At 43.4% G+C, this 23,009-nt stretch overlaps 1 protein-coding gene across 3 annotated transcripts; it reads right to left on the bottom strand.

Annotated features, from left to right (window-relative positions):
- Nucleotides 865-19,452, bottom strand: ACTA2 (actin, alpha 2, smooth muscle, aorta). 3 transcript variants are annotated; one of them, XM_013983522.2, is made up of 10 exons: nucleotides 19,414-19,452; nucleotides 16,779-16,833; nucleotides 15,715-15,866; nucleotides 13,932-14,060; nucleotides 11,353-11,463; nucleotides 9,069-9,153; nucleotides 8,300-8,461; nucleotides 6,658-6,849; nucleotides 5,229-5,410; nucleotides 865-1,159 (listed from the first exon to the last, which is right to left on the bottom strand). In XM_013983522.2, the coding sequence occupies exons 3-10, from the start codon at nucleotides 15,841-15,843 to the stop codon at nucleotides 1,016-1,018; spliced, it is 1,134 nt and encodes a 377-aa protein (XP_013838976.1). In that variant the 5' UTR covers nucleotides 15,844-15,866; nucleotides 16,779-16,833; nucleotides 19,414-19,452; the 3' UTR covers nucleotides 865-1,015. The 3 variants fall into 3 exon arrangements, with proteins under 3 accessions (XP_013838976.1, XP_020927845.1, NP_001158122.1); NM_001164650.1 differs by lacking the exon at nucleotides 16,779-16,833 and having other exon boundaries at nucleotides 1,015-1,159; nucleotides 19,414-19,427; XM_021072186.1 differs by lacking the exons at nucleotides 16,779-16,833; nucleotides 19,414-19,452 and having other exon boundaries at nucleotides 15,715-15,867.

Consider the following 23,009-nt stretch of genomic DNA (forward strand, 5'->3'; position numbering starts at 1 on the left):
TGAGGACACTCAACAGTCTGGACAGAACACTGCCTTGAGACTAAGGACAGGAGTCTCTGTCTCTGTTTAGGGACAGAGAGGAGTTTTTATATGTATTTGTATCTCCTACAAGCCACATGGGTAAAAGAGAAACAAAGGGTGGCAGCTCTCCTGTATGATGGTATTAAGGGAACAACTCCCATTTATCTATAAAATGGACAGGATAATATTTTCCACATGTATTTCTGATGAACAAATGAGTGAGGATACCTGTAAATACATGATGATTGACACCAGTGGTCCTTGGGAAGTATTGTTATTTTTCCCGTCCCTCCTGTTGTGAATGTATTTGTAGTATTGTTTTCAGAGACAAATATTGATCAAAAGGGAAACATGATCTAGATGTGTAGTGAGATTTTAGAGCAGTATTTCTTTCTGTTTTTGTCCTCTGGTAAACCTGAAAGTCATACCACCTTTTAATATATATTTATTAAGTTTAATACATAAGTTAAAAGTTATGTGTTAATATATTACAAAATATGATATATGTGTATGTGCAATATACACACACACACCTGTTTGCTTTCAGCCATCAGGCTACCAGAACCGAGGTTATAAGAGAGTAGAGTTGTATAATGATTCCGCAAGTTGGAATTCAGTGTGGACTCTCTTACTGATACACTTTAATCCATGTTTATATTCATCTCCGGTGTATCTTCAAATTCTTCCCACTTAAAAGCATTTATGTGGAACTTCCAGTGTTAATGTGAGTCTACCCTTTCCTGGGAAACTTACACGTCCTGGTTGTCATATCCTCGGCTGCACCACTAGAGGGAGCCACTCTGTAACGGGTGAGGTCAACCCAACAGAGACCAAAGCTGCAAATTACAGGTAACATATTTCAGATTTATTAAAAAACACATAAGGTAACGAGTCAGAGCTTTGGCTAGGAATGATTTGGAAAAGAATTGAAGGCATTATTCCACAAAACATTCACAGTGTGTGCTAGAGACAGACAGCGAGCAGGGTAAGTGTTTTAGAAGCATTTGCGGTGGACAATGGACGGCCCGGCTTCGTCGTACTCCTGTTTGCTGATCCACATTTGCTGGAAGGTGGACAGAGAGGCCAGGATGGAGCCACCAATCCAGACGGAGTATTTGCGCTCAGGAGGGGCAATGATCTGTTGGTCAGGATGAGAAAGAAGGGCCATTAGTGCACAAGGACAGGGCCTGGGCATTCTGCTGTGGTCCGGATTTGGTGACCTTGGCTCAAATTTCATGGACAGCAGGGACCGTCTTAGCTGTTAGATATCCAACCTTCCTAACCCTTGAGGTGTGAATAAGCTGTGGATTTAGAGATTCTTCAGTAAGTGCATTGTTTTCCTGGCTTCTTTTTCACACATTCTCCTCCAGAGCATGTGAAGCCTCTGCTGCATTCAGTCTACCTTTGGGAAAACTGACAGCCCCAAATCCTGCTTGGCTACCACTTAAGCCCTGACCATGTCCCTGACTGCCATCAGTTGTTCTTCAGAACTCAGCACAGCACATGGGCACATGCATCCTACAGATACAAACTCCAGCATCTCCAAAGAGCAGTTTGACTGTGCCAGAACTTACCCTACAAGATCTTACTATATACTCGGCTAAGTCCACCGAGATGCACTGTTTAACACTGAGGGGCCCAGGGTTCCCCACTGGGATGACCACGCCCCTGGGATAGGTCCCGGTTAGGCTACACCAGCTGGCCTTACCCATGGCACAGCCTTGGCAGGCAAGGACATGCTGACATTTCTTAAATAAATGAATGTTTAGGCCCAAAGAGCAGTCAATCAGGCCAAGAGTATGTCTACTTGTGCAGCGCTACAAATAGCTAGAATCGGGAGTTCCCATCGTGGTGCAGCAGAAAGGAATCCCACTAGTAACCATGAGGTTGAGGGTTTGATCCCTGGCCTCGCTCAGTGAGTTAAGGATCTGGCTTTGCCATGAGCTGTGGTATAGGCCGGCAGCTGTAGCTCCAATTGGACCCCTATCCTGGGAACCTCCATATACTGCAGGTGCATCCCTAAAAAGCAAAAAATTAAAAAAAAATAACTCTAATCGAGCACTTCAAATTCCACTGCAAATATGGTTACATGGGTGGAAATTAATATGGATACTTTGGCCAACAGATAAGATTATTTCTGAAACCGTGGTGAAAAGGTTTAATTTCTATTTATCCCCCGAGCTCTGGTTGAACATTTATTTTATTTTATTTTATTTTATTTTATTTTATTTTATTTTATTTTATTTTATTTTATTTATTTATTTTGGCAGCTCCTGAAGCATGAGGAAGTTCCTGGGCCAAGGGTCAAACCTGAGCCACAACAGGGACAATGCCGGATCCTTAACCCACTGGGCCACCAGAGAACTCCTTGAACATTTACTTTTATTGCAAGTAGGCAGACATTCACTGAGCACTTACTATGTGACGAGTGCTGCACTAAGCATTTTATGTGTTCTTTCTCATTTAATTCTCATAACCACTTTGAAGAGTAAGTACTGAATTACTCACAGAGTCCATATGAGAAAACAGACGGAGAGGGGCTTTAATTAACTGACCTAGGTCACACCAGTTATGTACACATCAGACCCAATATGCACATCTGGACCTCTCACGTCTGTTTTGTTTTGTTGTAGAAGTAACTTCATTTTCGGGTAATTTCAGATGTACAGAAAAATTAATAGAGTACAGAGAGTTCCTATAGACACCTCTCCCACCCCCAATCTAGTTTCAGTTTCTCCTAATGTCATCATCTTACCACCCCAGGTTTTTAATGGTTTGCTGTCACCACACTGGAGCTCAAAGTTCTACATTCACTTCTATGCAGGAGGCCAGGTTTGGAGAAGGAGGAACTACCCAGCTCTAGCTGAATGCCTGCCATGTACCCCCAACTGGGTTGGCTTTGTCAGTGAGCCCAGCAGCTGGCTTCATTTCCCTTCCTCCAGGGGTGAGGGTTGACAGGGAGGGGCATCGAGAAATACAAATCCTCAGAAAACAGCCTCTCTTCTCTTGGCCTCACCGTCTTTCCAAGCCTCTCATGTGAGGAGAGAGCAGGCTTGCATCTAGCACACCTTTTATGTTAGCTGCAGACCCTTTCCAAGTAAAGAGAAGTGAGTGCAAATAACAGAGGATGTGTCTGAAAACCCTTCATGTGTGTGAACTGCACCCCGTCTCCTGCTCCCTGGGATGTGGATCAGAGGGTCCCCACCTGACCTTCTGATTTCAGAGTGGTAATAGCCTTTGAGAAGTAAGGTTGCCTCCAAAGAATGGTCTCCTTTCAATCTGATTTCCTTTGACTGTGACTCAACATTCACCCCGTGTGGGTGTCCTGGTGGCTCAGGGACTGAGCTTGGTCATCCTGGAGTCAAGTAGTGCTTTTGAGCACTTATATCAAAAGATGTGCCAGACAGAGAGATGAAGATAAACTTCTAGTTCCTGGCCGCTGAGTTGGAGTCACACTTAGTACTGGAAGAAGAGTATACGCTACTGAATCCACAGGGTTTAAAACTCTTCCAAAATAAGCTTGGCTTATGTCTAATGTTTTTAATGTTCTGCATGTGAGATGTGCGATGAGAAAAAAACAACAAGATGTGCATTTTAATGAGATATGGGCACAAGGGCTGCTCTATTGACCTTCAATGCAGTTGCTAAATATAGCTGATTGACAAAGATAAGTATAGGTTCAGTTTTGTACCAGATAATTCAACATCTTTTTTTTCCCACCTGCACCTGAGGCATACAGAAGTTTCCAGACCAGGGGATCGACAATGCAGCACTGGATCCTTAACCCCTAGGTCATCAGGAAACTCCAATTCAACAACCTTTCTTTTTGCTTTACATTCAAAATGAATATGTTTAAGGCGAAAGATTTGTTAGATCTGAAGAGAAACTTGGGGTTAATAGATGCAAACTATTGCATTTGGAATGGGTAAGCAATGAGATCCTGCTGTATAGCACAGGGAATGATACCTAGTCACTTGTGATGGGACATGATGGAGGATAATGTGAGAAAAAGATATGTATATATGTGTGTGTGTGTGTGTGTGTGTGTGTGTGTGTGTGTGTGTGTGTGTGTGTGTGTGACTGGGTAACTTTGCTGTACAGTATAAAAATTGACAGAACACTGTAAACTAACTCTAAAGGAAAAAATAAAAATCATTAAAAATTACAAAATTAAAATAAAATAAAATGAATATGTTTAATTAGTCATGGGGATGTAATTACAGCATAGGGAATATAGTCAATGATGTAATAACTTTGTATGGTGACAGTAACTAGATTATTGTGGTCATTTTGTAATGTATAAAAATATCAAGTCACTATGTGGTACAATTGAAATATATAATATGGTAAGACATTTGTACTTTAATTTAAAAAAAATAAATCAAGGAGTTCCCATCATGGCTCAGTGGTTAACAAATCCGACAAGGAACCATGAGGTGGTGGGTTCGATCCCTGGCCTCACTCAGTGGGTTAAGGATCCAGCGTTGCTGTGAGCTGTGGTGTAGGTCACAGAAGCGGCTCGGATCCTGCATGGCTGTGGCTCAGGCATAGGCCGGCAGCTACAGCTCCGATTAGACCCCTAGACCTGTGGAACCTCCATATGCCACAAGTGCAGCCCTAGAAAATATAATAAATAAATAAATAAAATGAATATGTTCAAATCTCACTCCAAATGAGGATGTTTCTTAAATGACTATATGTCAACCCGCATTACCAGATTTTTTTGTATCCCTGAGGTCAAGATTTATAAATTTTATCTCCTTGTATCCCAGATCTAGAATTTAATAGGTTCAACAATGCTTCTTGAATTGTAAAGCAAATCATATTAGCTATAAAATAGTAGCCTTTATATGTATATTTGTAGCTAATACTAACTAAAAACTTCCTGCATGGTTTCTGTGGATCCCCTTTATCAGGATAAAGATGCTCCCTTTTGGTCCTAGGTCACCAAGTTTTAAAAAAACTATAAATGATTGTTGAATTTTATCAAGTGACTCTTATCTAGATAATCATATTTTTTCTCTCCTTTACCAATTCAACTTCTGTATGAACTGGACTGACTTCCATCCTGTAAAGTATGGGACCTGTGGACTTGTGCCCCCGGCTCGCTCTAAAACCCGAAAGAGCATGTGACCAAGATGTAGCCTCCTTCACATCCCACATGGTAGTAAGGCTGGCATACCCACATGGTCCCTCTCTGAACTTACCTTGATCTTCATGGTGCTGGGTGCCAGGGCTGTGATCTCCTTCTGCATGCGGTCGGCAATGCCGGGGTACATGGTGGTGCCCCCAGAGAGGACGTTGTTAGCATAGAGGTCCTTCCTGATGTCAATGTCGCACTTCATGATGCTGTTGTAGGTGGTCTCATGGATGCCAGCAGACTCCATCCCTGGAAAAGAGACCCAGGCCGTGGTCCTCAGGTGGTGAATACAACTCAGATTGACATGGAAGCCTGGATATGAGCAACTGGATGACCTTACACTGGACTGAAGCTGGGCAGGCATGATGCTCTAGGAACTGCCCATCTCGGGACTGAAAGGTCTTCGAATGCCCCCACGTCCTCCTACGGCTTGTCTAGGGAGGAAGCCCTGCTGTAGCATCTCTGGGAGGGTAGGAGGGCTACAACATATATCCCTAATTTTTAGTAGACTCACTACTATAAATGATTCAAATAAGAAGCAAAGCCTTCAGACTCCCTGTAGAAGGTCCCTCGCTGAGCCAATGTCATGGCCATTGCTCAGAACTCCTCCAAGTCTCCTTTGGGTCACAGCCTCATTCTCACCCTTTAAAGCTAAATAGTGCTGAATCATCAAAAAATGCTTCATTTGGACAAAGATTTATTTTTCTTCAATCTTGATAATAGATTTCTTTTTGTCTGGACCTCTTGTTAATTTCCAACACGGGTCTTCTGAAAAGAACCTCTACATGGCATCACCTTTTGCAGGTTTATGATGTAATAACACTTAGTGATTAATTACTGCCAGTATCTAATTTGGCCAGGCACTGGGCTAAGTGCTCCACACACATCTCTCATAATCCACACAGCCATCCTATCCCATAGGTACTATGACAGCCATCATTTTACAGAGGAGGACCCTGAGGCTTCAGGATCCAAAGTCATGAAAGGAAAGCTAAGACTCAGACCCAGGCTCATCCCTCCCAGAGCCTGCTCTCTCTATATAACTATGCTAACCTGTTTCCCAAGGTCAGTGCTAGGGTAGGAACAGGCGTTTCCATTTGTCTCTCTCCCTAGTATTCCCAAACTCGACATTCAGCCCATCCCCATCCATCCACTGGCTCCACTGTATCCTAAGCACAGACGGTATCTGATTCTTTCATTGTATACCACGCAGCAAGAATGCTTCTGGCTTGACTATGTTTTCTTAGAGACAATGTTTTCTTAGAAAGAAAACTCCTTTTGTGGCTTCCTTAAGTCTTTTCCCCTTAAAAATATGACCTCTTTCCCTTGCCCTGGTTTAGAAATGCCCTTGGTTTTGTGGCCACTGACACAGGTCCCCACATGCAGAAGGGCACTGGGGCTGGGGTGGGGGGAGGGGGGGAGAGTGGGGAGTAGGCGGCTGGTTCAGGAGGAGAGGGTGCTCTCCCGGGAGCCTGGGGCAGGGCGGTGCCACCTACCGATGAAGGAGGGCTGGAACAGGGTCTCCGGGCAGCGGAAGCGCTCGTTCCCGATGGTGATCACCTGCCCGTCAGGCAGCTCGTAGCTCTTCTCCAGGGAGGAGGAGGACGCGGCAGTGGCCATCTCATTTTCAAAGTCCAGGGCTACATAGCACAGCTTCTCCTTGATGTCCCGGACAATCTCACGCTCGGCTGTCAATGAGATGCAAACATTGCGGCAAACCTTAGGGTTTGCACAGGCGGTAAAAATCCAGCTGCCCCACTTCAGACTCTCCTGCAATACAGGTTTCTTCCAAAAAAATGTATAACTTCCATATTCTGCAACCCGAAATCCATGAGGGTAATTAACGTACAGGCCCTCTAGTAAATCACCTCTGTTTCTAGCGAAGTGCCTCTCACAGCAAAGGTTCTTAGCAAATAGTGTCTATTAAGTGTCTAAGAAGACAATAAGCTGGCCAGAGACAAGGAAAGAGCAGGAAAGCCTTTTGTACATGAACTTTTCTGCAAGACTAACTAATCAATCTCTGCTATAAGTGCTTTATCAGTTTATCGTATTGGATTATCAGTTGACCAGGAAGATTTCTGCTGAAGCAGCCCCTTAGGGGCCCCTAAAGCTTCCAAAAGATTCCAGAGACCCATGTGGTCTGGCCCAGGTAGATTCCAGCTCAAATCCTTGGAAGATGCATTGTCTTCCAGGAAAAAGCAGGCCCTGGCTCAGGACCAGTCCCAACTGAGAGGGCCCCAGGGGTGCACGGAAGACCCCTTTCAGACTCCTGCCCTCTGAAGTTCTAAACTACTGGTCTCATCTGGGTCCTGTGCAGCTTTTGGAGGCATCTGGGGATTCTTCAGAGAGAGCAGAGAAGGAATGGAATTCATTCGACTCCCTACTCCAAAAGGAGAGGTTAGCATCTTCAGGGCTCAAACCTGGAGTCCCGAATAAGCCTCAGGCATGTCCAGAAACCTTAACATTTGGAGCAGACCAGACTGAAGGGAAGGCGGGCAGCTGGGGCCAGGGGCACTGAGGACATCCTAACGTCCCTAGTACCGTCTGCCACTGCCTCTAGTAGAGACCAGGTGGCACCAGTTCATAGCCTGAAGATAAAAGCGTTGCTGACTGTGGGTTGGTATTAATAGTCACTAACAAGTACTGCAGGCTTCCTCCGTGCCAGGATTCCACATGCATGGACTCTACTTACTGCTCACAACACCCTGTGAAAAAGGGTCTATGATTCCCCCACTTTGCAGACGAAGAGGCTATGGCTTCGGGAGGTGGGGCATCCTGTCCAGAATCACACAGCTAGCGAGTGGCAGAGCTGGTCCCCAAGCCCTCCCAAGACAGTCACTCATTGTGCCACACTATCTTCAGGCTCTTTGTGTGAATGGAAGGGATTAAAAGATGTCTAAATAATGCAGCTCCGACCAGTTCGTAATACTAGAAGGCTATAGCTGTTCTCCTAGAGAAAAGAGTGTGATTGTTTTGCAGTTTCACCAGGCAAAATATGCTGCGCTTTGCATTAGAGGTGGACCTTGCCATCTGCAAGGCTCCCTGTCCCTGTTTCCTTGGATGGTCACTGTGGTTCTGTGAATTACCAGGAGGAACACCCGTTGCTCCACCCCTCCCTTCATTTCCCACAAGCCTCACCAGTGGTCACGAAGGAGTAGCCACGCTCCGTCAGGATCTTCATGAGGTAGTCGGTGAGATCTCGGCCCGCCAGGTCCAGACGCATGATGGCGTGGGGCAGGGCGTAGCCCTCGTAAATGGGCACGTTGTGGGTGACACCATCTCCAGAGTCCAGCACAATGCCTGGGGAATAAGTGGGCACAAGAAAAGTCACCATGGCAGCTGGTGTGTGATCACCTGCTGGTCAAGAAGGGGGATTTCTAAACCTCTTGTCTAAAAGGAAGGAAGGCATTTAATAGGATGGAAAAAGTGGGGCAGGGCTGGGTAAGGGGAAAAAAAAAAAAGGGGGCAGGAAGAAGGAAATAATTGAAAAAGTCCCGCTAGAAATACAAGCTCAAGGACTTTTAAAAATGTTTTTATAGCCGCACCTTTGACACATGGAAGTTCCCAGGCTAGGGGTCGAATCAGAGCTGTAGCTGCAGGCCTATACCATAGCCACAGCAACACTGGATCTGAGCCACATCTGTGACCTACACCCCAGCTCACAGCAATACCACTAAGCGAGGCCAGGGATCAAACCCACATCCTCACAGAGACAATGTCACATCCTTAATCTACTGAGCCACGAGGGCTTATTTTTAAAGGTGAGGAGAAGACCTCTTAGGGCTAGGAATAGCCTTGTCAATTCTAACTAACCCCCAGTCCATTGCACCCCACATGTTTATAAATCATCAAATCTTATAACTGATGGTGTATTCAACTGAGGGTCCCATTCCTTCCAGCCACCTACCAGTCGTACGTCCAGAGGCGTAGAGGGACAGCACCGCCTGAATAGCCACATACATGGCTGGGACATTGAAAGTTTCAAACATAATCTGCAAAGCAATGCCAAGAGCTGAGTTAGTGATGCTGCCAGTCTTACCAAGAATGCACAAGAGAGCATCTTGTTGATGAATGCAGATGGGCCCTGCTAGTTCTGGGCAAAGGAACCTAAGACAAAGGAAGGTCAGGGCAACTCTGGTTACTGGAAGAGGAGAAATGAAGGTATAAATGGAGAAGTCATCATACCAGTGACCTGATGGCAAGGAGGGACAAAGTGGCAGGGTACACATATGAGTGGGCAGTTGTAAGCAGGGTCCAGATTCTGGCCCTGACCCTGCCTCTGACTTGAATGTAACCTGAGGCAATTCACCAAACTAACGGTTGACAAATGTGGGCTTCATTCCAGGTCTCTGGATTGTAAATGGAGAAGGCGTTTGGATGAGATGAGTTCTGAGGCTCCTCCAGTGTGAACAGTCTAGGATTTATTACTGTCAAAGCCAAAAGAAACGAAAAGACAGCATCTGGGTTTTGACTTCTCCACGGTAATGAAACAGGCGTTTTAAAATGGAAGCTCTGTCTGATTGGGATTAGCCCTGTTCTGTGGTCTGTCTGAGGTTCCATTTAATCTGTTCCACTTTTGAAAGCAGTTGCAGGGTCAAGGCCAGCCCTAGACTCTGAGGTCACTGTGGCTGCGGGAAAGGAGCCCTGATTCCTGGAAGAAAAGAACTGCCTGCTGGTAACAGAGACCCAAGGAGGAATGTCTGTGTGGCAGCTCATGCATCCAAGGACATTGTTGGAACCAGAGTCCCTCCAGATCAAGCATTAGAAATCTGTGTCCACAGAGAAGCCCACGGACCTTCATTTCTCCATCTGCAAAGCCCTCTGTGGTCTATTAACCAGAATGAATATTTTGCATCATTTCCTAGATAGCCATAATTCCCAACTTTTTTTTTAAACCATTCACAGGAAAAGCAGCAGCCATAAAAACAGCATCTCTTGCTGCAAGAATACCTCCCAGGCATGCAGATGTCCCTCTGTAAAGAATGACAACTGGTGTGTTGCTGTGGCACCCAGAGCTCTTTGGGGAGAAAAAGGCCCTGCAGAGTTTACATTTATTATTCTCTGAGGCCAAAAGCTCTGGGGCCAATCTCCAGGCTCTGCCATTTCTAGCTGTGTAACCTTGGGATAATCACCGAATGTACTTGAGTCTGGATTTCTTCATTCATATTAACAGGATAATAGCGCCTGCTTTACATAGTTGAGATTTAAAGAGACAGAGCACTTAGAAAACTCAGCCCAGTACTTAATCATAGCAGGCATGAAATGGACACAAGGTGTATTTATTTGGGTAGCTCATCCAAACTGGAAACCTTGTCTGGCTGGTAGAATGAATGGTCTCCTGTTCCAAAATCTTTGAGCTTCAGATAAGTCACAATAATGACAATAGTGAGTATTTGTTGAATACGTATTATACCAGAATCCATGAAACACATTGAGCGCTTGCCTCATTAAACTTTACATCAATCCTTTGAAAAATAACAGCACGAATATTATTCCCAACACATGGAAAAGGAAACTGAGGTTCTGAGAAAGGAAGTGGATTCTTTAAAGTCACCTAGCTGATAAGGGACAGATCAAGTTTTCAACGGAGATCTGTCTGACTCCAGAAGCCAAAGTCCCCAATTTATGTTAGCCTGAATTTTCTTTCTTTCTTTTTTTTTTTTTTTTTTTTTTTTTGTCTTTTTGCCATTTCTTGGGCCATTCCTGCAGCATATGGAGGTTCCCAGGCTAGGGGTCTAATTGGAGCTGTAGCTGCTGGCCTACGCCAGAGCCACAGCAACGCAGGATCTGTGACCTACCCACAGCAACGCCGGATCCTTAACCCACTGAGCAAGGCCAGGTATCAAACCTGCAACCTCATGGTTCCTAGTCAGATTTGTTAACCACCGCACCACAACGGGAACTCCCTATGTTAGCCTGCATTTTGAAATGACTTCTCCTCAGAAGTGTTTAACCTCAACATGTCCCCTTTTCAATTAAGTCTTGGAAAGCCCTATTGTTCTTGGAGCCAAGGGGCTAGTCCTACAGTAATGATGTCATACTGTCAAGACGATCCTATCCTTGAGAATCCTGGAAAGTTGTCAGCCCACGAGAGGACTGTCGGGTGGGCGGCTCTCTGCTGTCCTGCACGGCCTCTTTCACACAGGACTTTCCCCAAACCTAATGTACTGGGTCCTGGAGTGGATATTTACCTGGGTCATCTTCTCCCGGTTGGCCTTGGGGTTCAGGGGTGCCTCGGTGAGCAGGGTCGGATGCTCTTCTGGGGCAACACGAAGCTCATTGTAGAAAGAGTGGTGCCAGATCTAGCAGGGGGACCGAAGGAAAGCACAATGATGCGATGCAGCAGGGGCACCGTAGTTCCCAAAAAGGGACCCGTACGAGCTCATGAAACCAGGTCCAGCTAAAATGCTAGGAGTACTCATTATGCATCTGCATTCTTACAGATGCAGAGGCTGAAGCTCAGCGACTATAACTAACCTACCCAAGGATTCACACCTAGGAGGCGAATGAGCCAACACCCAAAGCCAGGTCTGTGAGCCAGGGTGGGGTAGTGGGTTAGGGCATAGGCTCTGAGAGTCAAATCTAGGTTCAAATCCTGGCTTAACCACTTCTTGGTTATGTGAGTTTAGGCAAATCTTAACCCTACTCAGCTCTAATCTCCCCATGGGTAGTATAAAAATAATCTATATGTCTTTGTGAGACTCAAGTAAGGAAACCCTAGAGTTACTTTTTAGCCTAGGGCCTGGCCCAGGGTAAATGTCACTATTATTCAACTGTATCTTCTTTACCCCTGGCTTCCCCTTTAGTCAGTATGCACAGCCAAACAACTTAGCGTAGGAGGTAAAAGGACCCCTAGGGCTGGGACAAGCTGTCTTGCTTGGCACACTCTGGACGGACACTTGGCCTTCAGGTGTTTCACAGAAGCCAGTGCCTATTTATAGAATGTTTGTGTGATATTCTTTGCACATCTGTGTTTGCTTCATGATTGAGCCTCCTTGTTAAGACTCAGCTGCCATAAAGAACAAAACATTGTGAAAAGGGTCCAGTCACGTAATTATTTTATTTTATTTTATTTTATTTTATTTTATTTTATTTTATTTTATTTTTTGTCTTTTTGCTATTTCTTGGGCCGTTCCCGCGGCATATGGAGTTTCCCAGGCTGGGGGTCTAATCAGAGCTGTAGCCACCGGCCTACGCCAGAGCCACAGCAACGCAGGATCCGAGCCGCATCTGCGACCTGCACCACAGCTCACGGCAACGCCGGATCATTAACCCACTGAGCAAGGGCAGAGATCGAACCCACAACTTCATGGTTCCTAGTCAGATTCATTAACCACTGAGCCACGACGGGAACTCCGTAATTATTTTTAAAAGGGTGAAAATTCTCCACTAGCACCAGAAATACTAAATTCATTCAGAATAGACACAAAACAAGAACTGCTCGTGAAAGTTCATAGATTAACAAAAGCTAGATCGACTTTAAAGACCCTTTGTCTCATTCCAGTTTCTTTGATTTTGAATTTGGTTTCTAGAAAGGATGTGAGACTCCTGAAAGTTCTACACCTTTGATGGAATGAAGCAGCACAGTGCTCAAGAAATTTAAAAAAAAAAGTAAGGAAAAGAAAAGAAATTCTACCAATTGTATTAGATATTGTGGATACTGTGAAACATCATTTAAGAAAAAACTAATCCCTCTCTCTCTCTCTCTCTCCCTCCCCCTCAGAAAACATTTTGATTTTAATTTTTAGAAATGATGGAATGCTTGGTTTTCCAAGGATCCTTCTCCACATGCATCCCTCCTGAAATGCTGCTATTTCCACAGAGAAACTTAGAAGAGTGTTTTCCCACTGCTATTAATATCTTCTTGTCAGTGCAAACTTCAGTATTAACCAAATGCAGACTCTTAGACTCGGTAAATCCAAGGAAATACAATTTTTTTGTGTGGAGAAGCAGAGGTTTCAGCATTATTACTGATAAATTCTAGCAGTACAATCTTCTTTTAAACTAGTAAGTGTGTGTGTGTGCGTGTGTGTAGCTGACAGATACATAAAAATCCAGGTATTCTGGTTCTAATATATTTTGCTGTATTAAAAAAAATTTATGTCACTTTCTCATTATTCTTTCCGCTCTTTCTCTGACCTCTTGTATTTCCATGATCCTAAAAACAAACATCAAGATCCTAGGATTTAACTCTTCTCATTTTACATGGTTCTGGGAGATAAAGACTTCACTTAATGCTACACAGGGAGATAATTTTTTGTCAATTGCTTGAGCTTCTCTATGCTGAGGGACATTCAGGAATGTACCAACTCCACAATGTCACAGCTCTTTTCCTATAGTGAAAACTATATATATATTTTAACTTTTAGGGTGAGTTAATGATATATTTTCAAGGATGGGTAGGTGAAGTAAGACTACTCCCAGCTCTCAATCCCTTGTTCTCCTGGCTGCTGCTCCTACAGGGCTTGTCCGAGGAGAGCAGGCCATGAGATTGAGCAATAACTATTCATTCCTACCGCTGTTGAAGGACTGTTCTCAGCTGCACAGCTATCTCCCTCTAATTGGTTTATAAACCCTATTAGGAAAGGTTTTGTGTTTTGTTTTTTAAAGAAACAGTTCGGGATTTTTTCTTTTTTCCAGCTAGTTCCAATCTAGAAGAAATGTCAACACGTAAAAGTACAGTTGGGCAGAGTGACCCAGGTCTTTTATCCCAGCAGTAGCATGAGGTTTGGAACCAGGAGCCATAGGAATTAGACATGAATTGTGGTACCTTTTCCATGTCATCCCAGTTGGTGATGATGCCGTGTTCTATTGGGTACTTCAAGGTCAGGATTCCTCTTTTGCTTTGGGCTTCGTCACCCACGTAGCTGTCTTTTTGTCCCATTCCCACCATCACCCCCTAAAAAGGTTCAACACATTATGAGTCAGTCTCTCGTCGAACCTCTGAACCAATAACTATCCAAGCACAAAGGGCTAAATCATTGGCCTCACAATATGCTGAGTCCTGCTGTCACTAAGTTCTTCAGACACAGCCCTTAGTTAATTGGAAACAGGCCTGCATTGGTCTCCAAATAGCAGAGGATCCTGTGGGTCAGGCAGCTCTACACTGTGTCTTTTATCTCCTGGGTTTCTTGATGAGCTCTCTTAAGACAGAGATTGTGTTTGTTTTGCTCGCCACTCTAACAAATTGCCTGGCCCTGTTTGGCACTCCATCATTATTTGTTGAAAGGATGTGTGAAATTTTACATATTAGTTAAATGCCATTTGCCTCTTATAAATCCTTAATTTTCTTTTTCTTTTTTTCCTTTTTATGGCCACACCTGTAGCATATGGAAGTTTTCAGGCTAGGGACTGAATCAGAGCTGCAGCTGAGGCCTACACCACAGCCACAGCAACACTGGATCCGAGTCACATCTGCAAGCTACGACTCAGCTTGGGGCAATGCCAGATCCTTAACCCACTGAGTGAGGCCAGGGATCGAACCCATATCCTCAGGAGACAACATCAGGTCCTTAACCTGCTAAGCCACAATAGGGACTCCTTATAAATCCTTTAAAATGTATTTTCGGAGGTGTCAACTATTCAAGTATATCTAACCCTTATAAGCAAAAGCATTATTTCTACAAATGATTACTCAGTGCTTGATTTCTAATGGATAAACTCATACTAGTTGACATTAACACATCTGCCTGAAGGAGTTGAATGTATTTTTTATTCACTAAGGTGAAGCTTTAAAAAAAGAGAATTCTCATCACGAAAATTTAAGATTGCAGCAGAGTGACTTAAAATTGAAAAACAGTCATAGCTACTATAGTTCCAGAAGTAGTGGTTTGTGCAAAAAATCCCCATTGCACAAGTTCAACAAGGAGACAGAGTTCATTCACTGGGGAAGGCTTCTATTATTTGTTCTTGCGAATATATGCCAAACTGAAAGCCTAAAGATCGACAGAGAGGCTCAATGTGCAAAATACACATTGAGTGGGAAAATTTCAGAGATGAAACTCTCAGTTTTTATCCTGTGGCTGCCCTCAACATTTGTTTCTACATAATGTCAGGTGAAATTACCATGGGGCTGTCCATGTATATTTCATTGACAGTTAGGAGATGTAAAATTACATTTGGTAACAATGATTACTTTCCTCTAACATCAAGCTCTTTGAGAGTGAGTGACCTGAGCTTTTATTTTAATTTCTCTCCAAAGAGGAGCTATGGAATACAGCAGGTAACTCATAAGTAGTTTTGATGCTGTTGCTGCTGATGCTGATGACAATTACATTTAGACACAAAGGATTTATCCAAAAGAGTCATAATAGACCACAGACACCCACCAGATAACCTCTCAACATTGTATACTGAGATTGGCACTTATTTTCTAGAAATCAATTATCAGAGGTATATTTTTAACAAGTCTACATAATTTCTGGGCAGAGGGCAGTAGACAATCTGCGGATACTCACAGCTCCCATAGAGGGATCAAATACTCATAGACACTCACATCGAGGGACCAAATCTATAGCCCTGTTTCTCTCTGGTCTAGAGAGAATTTTGCTCACCTGATGTCTAGGACGTCCCACAATGGACGGGAAAACAGCCCTGGGAGCATCGTCCCCAGCAAAGCCGGCCTTACAGAGCCCAGAACCATTGTCACACACCAGGGCAGTGCTGTCCTCTTCTTCACACATCCTGGCTGGTGCTTCACAGGGTCCTGCAGGGGAAAGGGAGGAAGGCGCCCCAGCTGTGATCCAGCAGCCAGGGCACTTACCTGACCACTCCCACCTTCCAGGTTGGGTTGAGGCCCTTACTTTGTATCCTAGAGCGCCCTCTGCTGATCCTTATCTAACACAACATCTGTCTCAAAGTGCTTTCACGGGAAAGCTTTTTATAGGCCAAAACTTTAACTTCCACATTCACACAAAATGATCGGCTTGTTACATGTGTGAACTATTGCAGAGCACAGGTGGAATATCAGACTATGGGTTGAAGAAGTATCTAGAATTTGCTGTCTGTATCCCCCCACACTCACATTTTTCTGGGTATGTTATAACTTCAATTTTTTTTTTTCAAAAAGGTAGATTTTGAGGAATGGGCAGCATGTGAAAATTTAGAAATATTGGAATATTTAATGGAAAATGTTTAAAAGAAAATTGTCTCTTGGATCCCGAGGACTTGAATTTTGCCCTTGGAAAGACATTAGAACAAATCAAAACATTCTAAGAAGGTGCTTTAAATGTCAGGAGCCAGAGTTATTCCATTAATAAAATCACTGCCAACTTATAAGTCCAATAAGCCAAGGCACATTCAAAAAATTACACATCATGCAGTAGAATTTTGGAAGATAATAACAAAAAGATACACTACAGGCATATTCTTATATAATGATAGAGAAAGTAACATTGAATGATCCCATTAAAATGTATTTTTATGCATTGAGAAAAGACTGATTATTTTTACAAAGATGTTGATGGGGCTTATTTTTGAAGTGGGGGTTTTCTAGGTGTTTTTAATTATTGTCCCTGGATTCTGTAACATTTCCTAAATTTAATCTTTTAAATATTCCACCCTTAAGATTAGATCCTACAACAAAATTTGGAAGTCTGGAGCAAAAGTAACTACTTACAGATTTGGGAAATTGAAGGCTTATTAGAGAACATTTTCGTCCAATGTCCTCATCCCTACAAATGAGAAAACTCAGGGGAAGTGACTTGCTTGAGGGCACACAGGGCGTTAGAAGCAAAGCTGAAGCAGAAATCAGTTCCTCTTGGCTACCCTTCAACTTTCAAACCAGATGGCTTCCATTTTGCAAGTAGAATTAAGTGGAAATAGTCTTTAAAGAGAGAAACACCCAGAGTTCTCTGCCTGACTTTGAGACAAAATTCTTTGTAGGATTTCAAATTAAGGAAGATTCTTCTAAGTTGGTGAGCTCACTGCACTGCAGACCTGGATGTAAAAGGCGACCCTTTTAAAGAGATTTCTTGGAAGTAAGTAAAGGAAAAAAGCTGTTGCAGTTTGAGTTCTGCCAGACTGTACCCATGAATCCAATGCTCCGTCTTCCCGAACACCTAGAACTTCCATAGTGATACCTCATGGTAGCGTAACCCTTTGCAAAGAACATGAACCTCAACGGAGAGGATAAATTTGAAAATCCATTATCACCAAATGACAAAACAAGGAAATGAAGATTCAAGGAGTTGGAGCAACTTGTCCAAATCTCAGCACTTTTACATGTAGGATAATGGAGATATAGGGCACAAGGACTAGAAACTTGGACTCTGGAATCAGATTGCCTGGATTTGAGTGTGGGTTTCACTACTTAGAAGCTGTGTGACTTAGTAAGTTATTTAACATCTCTACACCATACTTTCTTTATCTACAAAGCAGCAATAATATCTGGAGGTAGGCCATAATCCTTATGGGGATTAGATTTTTTAAATACATTTAAAATCATTTACAGTGGCATATGCTTTATGAATTCTCAATATTATTTAAAAACTTATTATTAATACTATTTTATGTGATTATTATCTTTATTCAGCTCCTTTTTTAAATTTCAAGTCTTTGCTTTCTTTCCCCACTGCCTTCAGGTTTAGCACAGAAAACCTCAACTTGTAGATCCCACTTATAAGAACAGGGCTTGTACCTGGCTGGTTCTTTCCTTCCCCACACATTTCCCTTTCCAGATACTGAATTATGTTTAGCATTTGGGTGATTTGGCTTCCTTCTTAGCAGATTAAGAAGCAAGAATAGAGATGAGAAATGCAAGGGAGACAAGACAGAAGCAGGTGGAATTCGAGGAAGGTTGGTCAGCACTGGATCGGTAGGCTCCCTGGATGTGCCAAGCAGACCTTTCAAATCAAAAGCAAGAGCTGAAAATAGGATGAAATATTTGGAATCAGAAGGCTCTGCAAATGCGATAGTGTCGTCACCATGAGTACATTTGTCCTTAATAACTCTTGCATTTGACAGAAAGAATATTGGAATGTACTGCAGAAAAAGTAGGCTTGACCCTCGGCGTCATCAAGCATGCAGGGGAAAAAAAAAAGCTACCAAAATTTAGTAAATGTATTTTTATTTGGCAAAAAAAATGTCTAGGAAGAATTTCAAAATCTCTAAAACGAGCACTGTCATTAGAGAAATCTGTCCCCGGAAAGGAGCCAGCTCAGTGGTTTACAACTTTTTATTTAACCTGATGAGCAGCTGGGTTTGGAGCAAAGCATTTCCTAATTAGGTAAAACACACTTGAACGTCTGCTTTTGGAACAGCCCCCAGGTCAGGGGGTTTGCTCTAACTGACTTGAGTGCATCTTGTGCCAAAAAATGAGGAGTTAGTGGGAGGGAAATGCTCCAGTTCCCAGCTCTTCGGTCTTGAAATGCAAACCATATTTAGTCATGAATCACAAAATGGAAGGAAATTTTCAGCATGAAAACTCCAGTCCAGGCTGAAGCTGCCAAACCCTGATTTACAGTGCAGATCAGCCTGGGGTGGCAGGGCTGGTTCCACAGTCCCACCTCCTCGCCTGGCTGAGAAATGCAAATCAGACATCCCATAGGCTGAAAGGCAAACAGCTGTCAGATGCACCCCAGCTCCCTCCCTCTTTATTCATAAAGATTCAGTTGGGTTCCTGCTGCGCTCTGCTGCAAAGGACCAACCAACCGAGACACATATCCTGACCTGTAAGCTCACTGTTACACTCAAGAGATGTTCTTACAGAAGATAATGACCAATTAGAGCCGGAGGAACCCAGATGCAAATACACGGGTAGCCAGCATGAAAGGCTAGGCAACTAACTGCTGGTCATTTCTAAAATTCACTTCCAGATATCTCAGCGGCACAAAAAGTACAGTCCAGTGAAAAATCCCCACACCAAATCTGAACCGCAAGCAGATACTGGAGTTTCCAGGGCTCAAATATAAATGATGGTATAAACTGACTGCAAACAGCTGGACAGAATCTCTGAAATGTGCTGCAAGACCTGAGCTGTTAGTTTAGTATAAACAGATTCTGCAGGTGACACACTTAGATTTCAATTCCATCTTCCTCTCCCCCTCCTCCCCTACACCGGGCTATATCCTAGCTTTCTTTTTAATGTTAGGTAATTAGAGCTAAAAGCTGCAATCTTTTTAGTAGTACAATTTTCATTCAAAAATTTCGGAGTACGTGAACCCGGCCAAATCCCCGCAGATGACGTCTGATCGTGCTGGGGAATATCAGGGCCACTAGAATCCAAGACACATCCCTGGGCCCGTGCCACTTACCCTGATTGCTCTGGACTCAGCTTCTCCGCTCTGGGTGGTGTTCAGGGAAGCTGGACGCTGGAGGGTTATATAGCCCCTTGGCCTGCTCCCCTCCCACTTGCTTCCCAAACAAGGAACAAAGACAGACTGGAGCCCTCCGTGCAGTCTAACACGACCATATAGGGACCTCAGCACAAAACTCTCTAATCTGGGTGGCCGGAGGCCTGGGTCTCTTCCACTGCATTCCACTGCTCTGCTCATGAAATGGGAGGCAGCTCAGCTGCCTGTGGGAGATAAACACCCCCAGCCTTCAGAACAACTGCTGAGATGCCCAGAAATACTGAGTGAGTGTCATGGGGCAGATGCAGGCACGGTTTGCACATTCCTCAGGAGAGAGATGCCAGCCTGCTGTCATGCTGGCACTTCAGGGCATTTCCTCATAAACTGAGTACAGACAGAAGCAGCCTCTGAGGAGTAAGGACCTTTTAAAATTTCTCCCGCAGACATGGGCTGCAATGAAGAAAGAGATTCTTCAATGGTCTGTAAATATCTAGAGGGAGTGAGGACTTTGTGGTTGTCAATGCTGGGTTTATAAATCAAGTCTTGAGGTGGGAGAGCATGGTTAATGGAAGTAGGGGATGAAGTGGAGACAGGGTTGAGAGCCCGTTTCACAGAGGAGCTTGGAAGTCAGCCCTGCCTTTGGCACTTTGGTCCCCTGATGCATTAGATACATCTGCTGATTTGTCCTGAGCAATGTAGCTGCATGATAGGGGCCACCGTTTTTTTTTTTTTTTTTTTTTTTTGCTTTTTAGGGCCGAATGTGCAAAATATGGAAGTTCCCAGGCTAGGGGTCGAATGGGAGCTACAGCTGCCTGCCTACACCACAGCCACGGCAATCCTGAAACCATTGAGCGAGGCCAGGGATCGAACATGCATCCTCTTGAATACTAGTCAGGTTCAATACCTCTGAGCCACAACAGGAACTTCCATAGGGAGCAAGAGTCCATGTAGGAACCTGTCACAGAAACAGTCACAGAGAAAAGGGCATGTTTAAGGGAAGGCTTCCTGAGCGTCCTCTCTCTCCGCTGACACATTTGGCAGGTGACAGAGGAGCCGGGAGATCCAGGCCTTTCTCAGAGGAAGGTAGGGAGTGAACACAAATCTGGCCTTAAGCTGTTAGTCTCAGGTGACAAAGGATCCCTTCAGTGGTTTTACATTTACCTTTTCCCCTCCTCCAAGCCAACGTGCCAACTAAATTCATGGTAGGAATATTTTTGATGGATACCAAGCATGTCTGCTGACACGTAAAAAAATCCCAGAATGAATGTCTCCATTTTACAGCTGTGCCAGCTGTTCACTCATGTTACTGGGTCTGACCTGTTTGATTTATGGTTCACACACACACACACACACTTTTCTTTGAGAAATTGCACTGGTGATGATTATATAATTTTATATAGCTTAAGACTGCATGAGAACAGACTTCTTTGTATTTTTTGAGCATTTGTCAACTGTATCTAGTTTTTAATCACCACAAAACATAACTGTCTGAATGTTCAAACAGGAAGACTACACAGGACAACATAAATCGGAGCATTTGGGATTAATCCAAGGGTATTGATCATAAGGATCATGTAAAGTGAAAAAATCCATATTTTCCTGATTGGGGGTCAAAGGGGGTAGAGGTAGGATCCCGCCTCCTCCCACTTCGGTCTCAAGCAGTGTCTATGTGTTCCTTGACAGCTTTATGAAATAAATGTTCTTTTTTTTTTGTCTTTTGTCTTTAGGGCCGCACCCGTGGCATATGGAGGTTCTCAGGCTAGGGATCCAATTGGAGCTGTAGCCACCGGCCTACACTAGAGCCACAGATCTGAGCCTCGTCTGCAACCTACACCACAGCTCATGGCAACGCCAGATCCTTAACCCACTGAGTGAGGCCAGGGATCGAACCCGTAACCTCATGGTTCCTAGTCGGATTCGTTAACCACTGAGCCATGACGGGAACTCCAAATGTTCTTTAAATACCAAAAATAAGAGTTTGGATGTTGACTTTTAATGTTCTTATGTCATTTTCTCCCTTGATTATAGGCTGCATTCACAGCCTGATAGCAATCAGACTCTGATGACATAAATAGACATACAAGGCGATGATTCAAGGTTTAATTTTTCTCACAAGTTGTTTTTTCCTTCCTTTCTTCCTTCCTTCCTCCCTCCCTTCCTTCCTAAAATTTATGACATTAACCAGGGAGGACCTGTAACTGAAAATAAGTTTCTGAGCAAGTGATTAAATGGCCTTGTGGTCTGGGTTTGAGATTTATACTTTCATACCTCATCCAAGTGTCTTCAGTGAGAGAAAGCAGCAGTGGATGAGTATGCGTGTATGTCTACCAAGAAATCTCCTGTCAAGTGGCCAGATAATTTCTGGGGCTCTCAGCCATGTGTCTGAGGAGTTATGGAGCCAATTAGAGAAACAGTAGTAGTGTCTGAGGACTTGGTTGCAGTTCAGGAAAACTATGAAATAAATCTCAGGCTATAAGCATAGTCAAGAATCATCCCCAGATGTGTTGTTCCACAAACAGCATACACCATCTTGGTAACATTATCCAGCAATGATTTACTATAAATTCCTTGAAATCTGGTACCATTTTAATTTTCTTTGAGGTCCAGTCCAGAGCTGAGTAAGCACTGAGTGCTCACTAATTGTCTAACGATTTATTGATTTAGCCCCAGTACTATGTAGATTTATTTATTTATCTACATATATCCTTTATCCCCAGTACTATGTAGATTTATTTATTTATTTTTATTTAGTTTTAATTTTTTAAGTTATTTCCCTGATACAATTTTTCTTCTACTGTACAGCATGGTGACCCGGTTACACATACATGTACTCATTCTATTTTCTCATGTTATCATGCTCCATCATGAGTGACTAGACCGAGTTCCCAGTGCTACACAGCAGGATCTCATTGCTTATCCATTCCAAAGGCAATAATCTGCATCTGTTAACCCCAAGCTCCCAGTCCATCCCACTCCCTCCCCCTTGGCAACCACAAGTCTATTCTCCAAGTCCATGAGTTTCTTTTCTGTGGAAAGTTTCATTTGTGCCGTATATAAGATTCCAGATATAAGTGATATCATTTGGTATTTGTCTTTCTCTTTCTGACTTATTTCACTCAGTATGAGAGTCTCCAGTTCCATCCACATTGCTGCAAATGGCATTATTTTGTTCTTTTTGATGGCTGAGTAGTCATTTATCCCCAGTACTGTGTGGATTTAAACTGGCTGAGTCTGTAGAGTAGAGAGTTGACAGAACACTGTAAACCAACTATAATGGACAAATTAAAAATCATTTTAAAATAATAAAATAATAAAAATAAAAAAATTAAAAACATAACATAAATTGGCCACGTTTATACCGGCAAACATTCACATAACATGGAGGTCTAGAAAGGATAATGATTTTCTCTTGCTGTGGAAAACTTGGGCTGTAGAAATTGTTTTCTCTAGACGAATCACACTCATTAGTATTTTGTTCAGGTCACAGAGTTCATCCTGTCTGACGAGACTCAATGAGAGCAAGGCATCCTTTCTTATCTCTCATTCTCAGAATCTTC

The sequence above is a fragment of the Sus scrofa genome, chromosome 14, assembly GCF_000003025.6.
Source record: "Sus scrofa isolate TJ Tabasco breed Duroc chromosome 14, Sscrofa11.1, whole genome shotgun sequence".
NCBI classification, from domain to species: Eukaryota; Metazoa; Chordata; class Mammalia; order Artiodactyla; family Suidae; genus Sus; species Sus scrofa.